The sequence below is a fragment of the Capsicum annuum genome, chromosome 2 (genome assembly GCF_002878395.1).
Source record: "Capsicum annuum cultivar UCD-10X-F1 chromosome 2, UCD10Xv1.1, whole genome shotgun sequence".
Lineage (NCBI taxonomy): Eukaryota > Viridiplantae > Streptophyta > Magnoliopsida > Solanales > Solanaceae > Capsicum > Capsicum annuum.
In genome coordinates this window covers 64,588,877-64,601,562 of record NC_061112.1, presented here as the reverse complement: position 1 = coordinate 64,601,562, position 12,686 = coordinate 64,588,877, and the positions used below count along the sequence as shown (strand labels likewise).

Below are 12,686 nucleotides of genomic sequence, written 5' to 3'. Positions count from 1 at the left end.
CTTGTAAATATTTGTTTTTAGTTTTTTTTTATTTCTTGTGTTAGGTATATTTTTATTCTAATTTACTTATTACTATGGCATCTTGGAATGAATGTGAGTTTGATGGTTGGAAATCTTATCTGGATGATCCATTTCCATATTGTGATGGACACCACTTTTGGTATAACTGTAGATATGCTCCCCGGAGAGAGATGTGTGCACCATCTCTATCCTACCAGGAGTATAATTGTTCTTTATGTGGTGGTCAAGATAGACATTGGAGTGATTTCTCAAATTCCCCCTCCCCCTATTACGCTAACCTAAGTTCTAGTTCTTCTTATGAGTATGACAGGTCTTATGGTCAAGAAAAGGAAAAACGCAGCACTGGAAAGAGTCACATTGAAGCTATGCTTCAACTAATGTTGGATGGTATAGACACAATAAATTATACCATATGTGACATGCGTCAAGACATTAGGGCATTTAACAAGGAAAGAGAAAGGATAGAAGAGATGGATATCGAGGTCAATCATCCAAAACACTTTTCTACATTATGTTTAGATGATATCTTATCTGTGGAATTATTTAAAATAATGAAAGAGTGTGAGGATGAAAAGCAAGAATCCGATGTTGGTGATGAGCTTGATGTTGAGCAACCCTCGGTGATTTCCCAACCAATCGAACCATTCATGAATGAAGATGCCAAAGATAAGGAAATGGCATTAGAGTCAAAGGAAGAAATCAAGCACAATCCTCGTAAAGACTCTAGTCCATTTTGGGGTAAAAATACTAATAGGGAAGTTATTCCAAAATTGAGGGTTAGTCCTCATTCAAATAACTTTTCAACATTACGCTTAGTGGATGTTATGAAAGTCAAATCACCCAAGCAAATGATGAATTTTGAAAATGAGGAGGAAGATTCTTATATTTTGGAGTTTATCCTTGCAAAATGGCAGACTATAACCCCAATATTGAAGGCCAAGGAGTTTAAAGATCGATGTCTATTTAGTGGTTGTTTAAGATTCTCACCATTTCCAAATGAGCCCACACTAAATTTTGATACAAAATGAGGCAAGCAGTTCAAGTCTTTGAAATGGCGTGATAAAACATTTCTCATCATTCCCTAATATTTTCCCAATGCGGCTCGAAGATGTATTGATCAAAAGTTGGGCTGGCATTTCAAATCCTCCAAGTGGAGGCATAAATATTTATCAACAAGGTATCTTGATGAAGTCTTAGTAGTCAATATAACTAAGTCACTTCATGATGTTAAACCTGGCGCTTCTTGGGAGGCAACCCAAGGTACTTTGTTGTTTGTATTAGTATTGTGTGATTGACATCAGATCTTCGCACCCATGGTGCCAAAGGTATGTTTCTAACTCTCTTGTTTTGGTTTGACACATTGGAGACATTGCATGATTTTAAGTTGAGGGTAGGGCCACTTGTGGGTGATGATGTCCTCCTGGGGTTTTGTTGCCGTGCCTCCTTTCCCCGGAGTCTTGTTCCTAGTAGAGTCGGCATGTTTAGGTGTACTTTATTTTTTTTGTGATGTGTTGTGGTTAACTGGAGAAAAATAAGTATCTAGAGTAGTTGAGATATTTTTGTTAATTTTTTAGGCTAATAAACACCTCTCCGTTGGTCTGTTTTATAACTGTGTGATATACATTTATGTGTGACCACTGTGTTTCTTGTTATGGCATTAGTACTAGTGACATGATATCCACTACTAAACAATCGCATGAACTGGATAGGCAGTAGCTTGTGATGCACCTTTGTGCCATGTGTGTGTGAGATACTACTTAGTTCCCTTTGTGTGTTAAATCCAAAACTTTCCCGGTTAGTCTTACCTTGGTTAAAAGATAGGGGTTAGGAAAGGATCATAGGCCGTTTTGATTTTTAAGTCACTTTTTGCGTAAATGAACTTCCCTATATGCATGATATCTCTTGATCCCTATTTTGAGCCTGAATTGACCATTTCTTTCTATGACACCTATCACCTTCCTATTTAGATCATAATGAACCTGTTTTGGCCCTGGTCCTCCTTGGACACTGTGCACCTAGACTTAGGTAAACAACTTAAGTTGAGGGTGGCTATCATAGGGGTGCATAATGTAAACTGAGTATGAAGAAAGGTACAATAAAAGGAAAAGAATAAGTGAAAAAGAATAAAAAGTTGGGTGGTGTGGAAGAAGAATAAGAAAAGAAAAATAATGAAAAAAAGCCACATCCATCCTGAATAATGTCTGATCAAGAAAAGGAGAAAAGGAAGAAAAAGGTTAATAAGTGAACCCCAAAAGTTAAGGTAGTGCCAAGGAGGCTTAGTCACTCTAAATGCCATTGAATATCTTACAGGCCTTAGCCTACATTACAAGCTATAGAAAAGACCTATAGTGATCCTAACTTACCTGTCTGGACACCTTGGTAATGAAAATAAGGGCAAGCATATGGCATTTGACATGCATTGATTGGAATTTCTTTCTGAGAGTAAATGTCTCTTGACCGTTCCTGCATTGACATGCTTGAGTTCATATATAAGTGAGGAGGGACTTATTTGTTATAAGGGCGCATCGATTGTATTGCTAGCTGTTTACTTGTTTGGGTAGTGCAACTTGTACGTACGCATGGTTGTTGTTGCTGACTTGATGCCATATCTTCATTCTTTTGGGTCACACTATTAATCTTCATTGATATGCATAATTGGATTTATAAGTAATTGAACGTGGAGAGTGGCATGATTTTTGAGCTAAACTTGATAATCAACTGCGATAGGTATCTTATGTGTCTCTTGGTTAAGCATCGTAGTATGGTATTATGTAGTTGCTTGAGGACAAGCAATTGTTTTAAGTTGAGGGTGTTGATGTGCTAGATTTTTTTAGCACATTTAAGACTTTTTAACTTGAAATAATTGTAAGTTCTTAAGTAATTATTGGTGTTTTTGATGTTATTTCTTAAGATTTTGTAGGAAAGTCAAGATGCATAGAAATAAATAACAATGAAGCAAAAGAGTAAAACCTGGTACAAGAGAGCTGATATGAGTCTGACAGCATTTCTTGCTAGCCTTTAGAGATGTGGTAAGCTACCAGAAAAAGGCTTCTGGAATAACAGTGAAGAAGAGTTGCTAGATGAAGGTGATGACATTCTCAATATGTCATCACAAGTATGGTAAGTCGTCAAAAGATTCCGTCAAGTGGGACAGAACATGGTGAAATAAGTTAAAGGTCTGACGATATTTTCTACATGCCGTCACTCCTCTGGTAAGCCATCGGAGGACATCGTTAGAGTGAGGCAGAACAGGTTAAGAAGTCACGACTTCTGATGACATATCTGAGACGCCATCAGAAGCCTGACGATCAACACCAACATGCCGTCACCTAAATCCAAGCCTAGCTATGATTTTGTTATTTTATTACCGTAATTAGGCTTTAGTATAAATATCATATTTTAGGGTTTTTGATGGATTCATAATTCATCTATCAGATAATTAACCTAGGGAAGGGAGGCACGTAACATTGCTCTCTTACATCAACTATTCTTCTTGTTTTTATCAACTATTTTTGGGTTTCTACCTTGTGATTCAATCAAATAAACTACTTGTTTTCCATCTAATCATAAGTTATCCTTATCATTATGAATACAACTTATGATTTCGTTCATCAAATCATGAGCGACTAATTCCATTAGCCAGGGTTATGGGATCTATGAATTAGGGTTTGATATGATCTAGGTGTTTAACGAATTCAAAGAGTAGTGGAACATCTTGAAATTCTGTTATTTTAACTAAAATTTAGTGGTTACAAACATTAGGTTATGCCTTAGGTTTTATTTGCTTTTAACGGAGAAATAGACTAGAGGATATAAGTTATTAACAGGGACTCGGAAGCTACCAACCTTTTATTTAATGATTAATGTCGTAACTGGATTAATCTACCTAAGATAACTCCTATTAGAAATAGATAAGTTATCTAAGTTTGAGAGAATTAGATAATAAATTGTCTGGTGAGGTCGAGAGATAAGTCAGATAGTATACTCGTCAGGGATATTCTATTGTTCTAATCATTTCAAGAAGCTCTAGCATTACCTAGTATCTGTCAATTCCCGAAGCCCTTGGTGAACATAGCTCTGGTTCCCCATTTATATTAATTACAAACATTAATATTGAAGTGACAACATTACTTGATACTTTCAAAACCCCCATCTTAAATTTATATTTTTGTACCATTTGTTTAAATTGAACTTGTAGCTATACCTTCAAATTAGCTTAATCGCTACTCACATTATTCCCTATGGATTCAACCCCGACTCCAAAGTTGGGTAAATATATTGATGACGATCGCCTTACACTAATTTGAGGTGTAAGTTGAGTGTTATCAAGAATCAATTGAAAACAAAATTTGATAAGGAGGTTTATCCGCCTAATGTTTTCTCGTGGGGATTTTCGGTACTCTTTATGCATAAGAAGGATGGGTCCTTTTGAATGTGTATAGATTACCACTAGTTGAATAAGGTGACAGTGAAGAATTAGTATCCTCTTCCTAGGATTGATGACCTATTTGACCTACTGTAGGGTGCAAAGTGTTTTTCTAAGATTTACCTTTAGTCGGGTTATCATCAATTTAATATTAGGGAGATAGATATCCCTAAGACTACTCTTCAAACCTGGTGTAGTCATTTTGAGTTTTTGGTGATGTCATTTGGATTAACTAGTGCCCCAGTAGCATTTATGGATCTTATAAATTGGGTTTTTTGTTAGTGTCTAGACTTATTTATCATTGTCTATATTGATGACATCCTGATTTATTCTAAGAGCGAGGCGGGTCTTTCTTATTATCTCTATATAGTGTTGCAGACCCTTAAGGTTAACGTCTGTATGCTAAGTTTAAAAGTGTAAGTTCTAGTTAAATGTTATTACATTTTTGGGTCATGTTTTTCTAGAAAATAGATCAAGGTGGATCCATACAAAGTTGTGGTGGTTAAGAAATAGACTAGTCCCACGACTCCAACTGATGTTTGGAGCTTCTTGGGCTTAACTAGAAGAATTTCTCTTTGATTGTTTCTCCGTTGACTAGACTGACTCAAAAGAAGGTAAAGTTCTTATGGTCTGATGCTTGCGAGGGTAGTTTTGAGAAGTTGAAGGATAAGTTTACATCTTGCTCCTTTTTAACCCTAACTGAGCGTACTGATGACTTTGTTGTTTATTGTGATGGTCCTACGTGGGACTGGGTTATATGTCGATGCAACAGGTCAAGGTTATGGCATATTACAATAACTATCTGAATCATGACTTGCAATTATTGGCGATAATCTTTGCTTTGAAGATTTTGTGCCATTACCTATATGGGGTTCATGTTTACATCTTCTTAGACCACAAGAGTTTGTCGTACGTGTTCACCTAGAAGAAGTTGAATTTCAGTCAAAGGAGATGGCTTGAGTTGTTTAAGGACTACGATATAAGTCTCCATTATCATCTAAGTAAAGCTAATATAATTTTTGATTCTCTTAGCAGGTTATCTATGGGGTGTTTGTCTTATTTTAATGAGGGGATGCGAGGGTTGGTGAAAGATATTCACTACTTGGCTAATCTTGGAGTATATCTTTTAGACTCTGAAGATTGTGGTGTGATTGTTCAAGAGGTAAAAAATTCCTCTCTAGGTGTTGAGGTGAAGAAAAAGTAGGTTTTGGATCCTATTTTAATGAGAATCAAGGATGATGTGGGTCACCAGAAAGTGATGACTTTTGAGATTGGTGATGACAGTATCTTGAGGTACCAAGGTAGATTGTGTGTTCCCGATATTGATGGGATGTGAAAAAGAATCTTGGCTGAGGCTGAGGAGTTAAGGTACACTATTTATCAAGGTTTGACAAAAATATAGCATAATTTGAAAGAGATCTATTGGTGAAAATAACATAAAGTGGTACGTGGTAAGTGGCTAAGTACATAGTGTGTCCACAAATGAAGGTTGAACACATGAGGCCTGGCGATTTGTCTCAAAAGATTGAGTTGCTTGTGTAGAAGTAGGAAGTGATCAATATGGATTTCGTTAGTGCTCTTTTATGATCTCAGAATTAGTTTGATTTGATTTGGGTCATCATTGATAGGATGACTAAGTCTACTTACTTCTTGCTAGTGAAGACTACTTATTCAACAGAGGATTATGCTAAGCTTTTCATTTAGGAAATCATCAAGTTGTCTGATGCTTCAATTTCCATCATATCAGATCGAGGTACTCAGTTCTCATCTCATTTTTGGCATTCTTTTTTAGATATATTTGGGGAATAAGGTGAACCTTATCACCATTTTTCATCCTTAAATGAATGGTCAAATAGAGAGGAAGATTCAGATTTTGGATGATATGCTAAGGTCTTATTTTCTTGATTTTTTTTGTAGTTGGGTTGATCATTTTCCTCTCATAAGGTTTGCTTATAATAATAGGTTTCACTCTAGAATTGCGATGGCTCTTTTTTAGGCCATTTATGGTAGGAGGTGTAGGTCTCCTATTGGGTGGTTTGAGGTTGGTGAGAATAAATTTTTTGGTCCCGACTTGGTTCACCAAGCCATGGAAAAGGTGCAGGTGATTTGGAATAGACTTAAGGCTACCCAAAACTACCAAAAGTCCTATACGGATGTGAAGCGTAGGGTGTTGAAATTTAATGTTGATTATTCTGTGTTCCTGAAGGTATCTCAGATAAAGGGAGTGATGTCGTTTGTAAAAAAAGGAAAGGTTGGTCCTTGGTATGTTGTCCCCCTTTGTTCTTTGAGACGTGTGGGCCATGTGGCCTATGAGTTGAAGTTGTCATCTATATTGGGTTCTATCCATCTGGTATTCCATGTTTCGACGTTGAGGAAGTGTGTGGGTGATACTTTCTTGGTTGTTCCTTTGGAGAATATTGGTGTTTTGGATTCCTTGTCTTATGAGAAAGTCCTGGTTATGATTTTGGATAAGTAAGTCCGTCGATTAAGTACTAAGGATGTGGCATCTGTGAAGGTTCTATGGAGGAACCATAAGGTCCAAAAAACTACTTGGAAAGCTGAAGAGGACATGAAGTCCAAATATCAATTCTTGTTTCCCTTTTTGGATAATCGTGCTTGAGGTATATGTTTTCCCTAACGTCTTTGTTTTCTATCTTTGTTAAAGGTAGGTCTGGTTGTAATTTGTGTTAAATAGTTCTAATGGATTCCTTAACTCGTTATTCAAAGATGAATAATCCTAAGGGGGAAAATAAAATACCCCAGATTTTGGTTTTTGAAAATTTTTGGACCTATGGGCTTCCTGCCTAGATTACAACTCTCTTTATAAGTGGTAGGGTGTCATTATGAGTCATGGGATCCTAATCATAGCCTGACTAGTGTGGATTGGCGAAGTTTCTATTATGATAATGGTTGGATCCTAAACTAGTGCGGATTGGCCAAGTTTCCATCCGTAGCCAAATCAATGTGACGCCCAAATATTCTATCTTGCCAATGATTTGACTAAACTAGTCATAATGTCTTATTACGAGTCATATGGTGCGACCCATAGTCAGATTAGTGTGGGTGCCCATGTATTCTCTCTAGACTATGACTGGAGGTCACAAGTCGTAAGGTGACCCTACGAGTCATAACGTTGCCTATAGTGATTGGGCGCTAATATTTTAGTGTTTCATTAAGAGCACATTGCAAATTTCCCCTCTTCCCCAATCGTGACCCACGACTTAAAGCTTTTTTAGGGTATCATTATCACTCTAAAAAAAGTCAAAATAACTTCTCAATCTCTCTCAAATCCCCAAGGTCAAGAACACTTAGGATTTCCAAGAAGTTGGTCAATTAGGGCTATCAAGGGTAATTTCTCTCCGTAGTTGTGATACTTCCAGGCATGTTACTCTTCCCTAAATCTTATTTTGTGAAAATCATATATTTTAAATGGTTTAATTGTATGGATTTGAATGTGGGTTTTGACATGGTTAAGGGTTATTGAATGGATGATTCTTTAATTGTTTTCCCATGGTTTTCATGAGTTGTTCATGCTTTGAATTGAATGTTTTTGAACTAATAGGGTACATGGGTGTGGGAACTAGAATTGGGGTTGGGGTAATCCCCCAATTTGATGTTTTGAGCTTGGAAATTGGTTTTGAATAATTGTATTCCCACAACCCACTTGTGTAAATGACTTTGAATTTTGGAATTGTCACTCGGTTTGATTTACTTACCTATCTATCGCATTGCATAAATGGTTAAACAATGAACATAGATTTTAAAGGCCTTGTTGACTATGTTTAGATTTAACGAACAAAGGGGGTCGAGGCATTCCCCCAATTTGATTTGATAAATTAAAGGAGGTCCAGGCATTCCTCTAACATTATATAATAAACAAAGGGGATTGACGTATTCCCCCAAGTTAATCGAATTGTAATGGCATAATTATGAGCTTGCAAGCTAAATGGTATGATGATACTTGTAGTGAGCCTTAATGTATAATTCCTTTGTTAATGAATGGGATATGTGAAACTTATTTTTATTAGGTTTAATGGCGGTTATATAGCTAAGTCATAAAGGTGTGTGTCTCGAATAACTTATACTAGAAACTCACGTTTGTCGATGTGAGGGTTAGTCTTAATGACTTTGTGCATGGTTCACACTATTGATATATTTCGTATCTAGGATTGGCATGTGGTCGGGGTATTCCTTGATCTTCTTTGATACCTCGGATTCATAAGGCTAACATGCACTGGGTCCCTTTCAGCAAGAGGATTTGAACCCATATACCCATATAGCCAGTGAGTTCCTATTTATAATGATTGATCTACATAGTCTAGGTTAATGTTTTACTATTATGATAAACCTTGTTACCTACGCCAGCATCTATTATATATATGTATTCATATATGTGAACATGTATAGTGAGTTTGAAATTGAACTTTTGACTAACATTATTTATCCTTACATTCAGTTATATGCTAGTGTTTACCCCACTAACCATCCTCGGATGTTGTATCCCCACGTGATGCAGGGTCTAAAGTCACTTCTACTTTTCTTATTTAGTGATGTGTGATCTCAGAGTCGATCATTGTATTGAAATAATGAGCTTCCATTCTCCAGAACACTTGATTATTCCATCGGTTTTCCTTCCATAAATTAGAATTGTAGACTTCACATTTACATTGTCATTGTCATTGTAATTGTCAAAGTCGGGGGCATGTCCCAACATAGGTTGTTTTCTAGTTTAGAGGCTTTGCGCATATTGATGTGGATTGGGTATTGATGTTGACACTCATAGATGTCTTTAAACTTAGTACTCCCTTCGTCCCAAATTATATGTCGCTATTTGATCGACACGATATTTAAGAAATAAGTATTAAGTTTGTTTAAAATACTTTTCTTAAAGAAAGGAGTAATAGTATTTAAAATCAAGTACACCACTTTTAATTGAAAAAATAAATAAAAAAAGGAGTAATAGTATTTAAAATCAAGTAGGACCACTAAGGGTAAAATTTCAATTGTGTCTTTAAAACCTTACCAACTAAGGAAAGGCGAGATTCTTTTTGGGAGGGACCAAAAAGGAAATGGCAACACATAATTTGGGATGGAGGGAGTACTTTCTATCATGTTAGATGTTCAAAATTAAGTCGTTGTCAGATGTGTTATGTTCTATTTGGCTAGGCAAACTGGGTGGTCTCTTGTCCTCGATGGACTTGAGATACTCGTCAAGGCCAGGCCCTTGTTTGAGTCATGACAGATGCTGAACCCATATAACCTACGGATGTCTTTAGGATGGATTGAGCTATACGGTCTAGGTTAATGGTTTAAAAATCTTATGCTCATGACCCTTACCCTATCTTGGTAGTATATATATGTATGTATGAATGTGTGCGTGTGGTTTTGACTGATTTTAAACCTGTCATCATGTTATCACTTTTCCTGAGTTACATGTCAGTGCTTATCCCACTGACCATCCTAGAATGATACATCATTTCATGATGTAGTGTCCAAAGACTTTTCTGTTGCTCTTGTGCTACATTAGGTGGATTAGCACGTCCATCGAGTTGTTGTAAAGTGGTGAGCCTCCATCGTAAGGCCTTATCAGTTTATTATTCTTCCTTTATTTTCATATAAATTTGGATTCTTTTTGGTCATAGTCGAGGGCATGTCCTGACTTTAATGTTATTTTAGTTTTAGAGGCTTCGTGGATAGATATAGGTTGGTTGGTTGTTGTTTTAACTCTTAGTTTCATTTAGTTATTCATTCATCTTCTTATTACTATTTAATTGGCTTTTGTATTATTATTATCATCATTATTATTGTGCTCTTGAGGTTAGGTTAAGGAGGTGGTCTCCGATCTAGGGTGGACTTAAGATACTCGTCACAGCCAGGCCTTGGTTTGGGTTATGACAATCTTGGTATCTTAGCATGGTTTAGAGTAGTTAGGTGTCCACAAAGCCATGTCGAGTAAATTCCTTTTTATGAGTGTATAGCGTGCCACACTTATAAGGATGAGGCTAGAAGGCATTTAGGAATGTTTCCCTTTCTTGTGTTCTATTTTGGGCTATAGAGTATAGTGTTATAAAACTTCTCTAACTCTTAGCTTCCTCACATTTTAGATTATGCCTCCCCATTGATTTGACATACGTAGAAATTTTACTGGGAACTCTATCCTACTTGATAATAATGTGGAGGGGATTCGCTCTACGTATGGAGTGCATACCCGATTTAGGGTCTCTGCTCCTGATTATGCCACTCCACATGGAGTTATACCTGTCCCTGCTATTCCTCATCGGGCTTCTCAAGGTAGTGATATTTATGATCAACTGCCTCATGGGGGACATCTCTAATGTGGAGTTTCGCTGATCTAGTCATTTGTTTACTCAGTTGGTGACATCTTAGTATCATTAGTCGGATCATGTTGGTTTGATTGCTATTTCATCAAAGGTTACTCGGTTGGCCAGTTCATCAGATTGAATCCCCTAACCTTTACTGTCTCTAAGGTTGAGGAGGATACTAAGAGGTTTATGAATGTGATGGAGAAGATTTTTAGAGTGATGAATGCTATTGATTCTGAAGGTGTAGAGTTTTGATACATACTTGCTTAAACATGTAGCTTATCAGTGGTATGAGGAGTGGGAGAAATTGAGGGGTAATAAAGCAGAACCGATATTATGGAATGAGTTTTTGGGTGCCTTTATTTATCATTTCTTTCCTCATGAGTTGAGGGAAGCTAAGGCTGGGGAGTTTGTGAATCTGAAGTAGGGTAATATGAGTGTGAAATAGTATGCCTTGAAATTTTAATAGTTGTCTCGTTATGCTCTGGAGTTAGTATCTAGCCAGCGATCGAAGATGAGAAAGGCTGCAATGTTGAACAATGACATGGATATCTCTAGGCTTGTGGTTTATATACAGCAGGTAGAGGGTGACAAGAAGAGATAGGCAGAGATAGGAGAGAGGAAGAATAAGAAGTTTGGGTATGCAGAGCAGGGTGTAAATCTGCTGAATAGTAGAAGGGATGGTAGACAATGGACCAAGAAGAAGACTTGGGGAAATTGTAATTCACATTCTTTGACTAGTTCTCCTTATCCTAAGTTATCTGGTGATTATCGTTTTCAGGCCAGTAGTAGTCCTAAGGCACAGGGTGACCAAGCTCAGTCTAGTGGAGCTCAGTCTGTGCTACCTTATTCTCCTTGTCATTTTTGTGGACAACTTCATCGTGTTTATTGTAAGGAGAGGAGTAATCGGTGTTATAATTATGGTCAGCGGGGTCACATGCAGCGAAATTATCCTTCAGCCAAGGTTGCCACTAGGGCTAATAAAGTTTTAGTTGCCACATCTTTAGCTCCTGCGCCAAAGGACGCTACTTCTTGTACCGGCACTAGAAAAAATCACCTCTATGCACTTGCTACTTGCTAGGAATCTGAGGTATCGCCATATATTGTTACTAGTAGGTTATAGCTCTTCTCCTATGATTTTTATTGTTTGCTTGACTTGGGTCTACCCTTTCTTATGTGACCCTTATATGGCTGTGCATTTTGGTTTTGGTCCTAAAGTATTTTGACCCCTTCTCTATGTCTACCCCAGTGGGTAATTATATAGTTGCTAGAAAAATCTATTGGGGTTGTGTAGTGTCTATCTTTCATAAAGAGGCATTGGTGGATTTGATAGAGTTGGATATGGTAGATGGATTATCTTCATTAGTGCTATGCTTCTTTGGACTGTAGGACCCAAAAGGTCAGTTTCCATTTCCCTAATGAACCGATACTAGAATGGGAAGGGATTTCCCTGGTGACCAAAGTGAGGTCCATCTCTTATCTTAGAGCTCAAAAATTAACTTCAAAGGGGTGTCTATATCATCTAGTTTGGGTTAAGGATTCTGACTCAAAAAGACCTTCTTTGTAATCTGTCCTTATGGTTAATAAGTTTCCTGAAGTGTTTCTCGATGATCTTCCTAGAATTCTTCCCAACAAGGAAATAGATTTGGGGATTGATCTTTTACTGGATACTCGTTCAATTTCCATTCCTCCTAATAGAATGGCTCCGACTGAACTAAAAGAGATAAAGGAACAATTGAAAGACATTTTTGATAGAGGGTTCATTCATTCTAGTGTTTCTAAGTAGGGTGCTTCTGTCCTTTTTGTGCGTAAGAAGTATGGTCCCTTTGGATGTGTATAGACTATCATCAACTGAATAAGGTGATAGTGAAGAATAAGTATCCTCTTCCTAGGATTGATCAGCTTTAGGGTATTAG

The 12,686-nt window shown here is 37.1% G+C and overlaps 1 protein-coding gene across 1 annotated transcript; it reads left to right on the top strand.

Annotated features, from left to right (window-relative positions):
* The first annotated feature begins 11,284 nt into the window (after positions 1-11,284).
* On the top strand, positions 11,285-11,851 carry LOC124896173. Its single transcript, XM_047407701.1, has 2 exons — positions 11,285-11,350; positions 11,552-11,851. Exons 1-2 carry the CDS (start codon positions 11,285-11,287, stop codon positions 11,849-11,851), a joined length of 366 nt encoding a protein of 121 aa, XP_047263657.1.
* The last annotated feature ends 835 nt before the right edge of the window (positions 11,852-12,686 follow it).

What these genes read in the sequence shown, in the direction of transcription:
- LOC124896173 (XM_047407701.1), top strand. Translation starts at nt 11,285, where the DNA reads ATGAGAAAGGCTGCAATGTTGAACAATGACATGGATATCTCTAGGCTT. An exon ending in TTGTGGTTTATATACAGCAG is followed by an intron (nt 11,351 to 11,551) that starts GTAGAGGGTGAC and finishes TATCGTTTTCAG; the next exon opens with GCCAGTAGTAGTCCTAAGGC.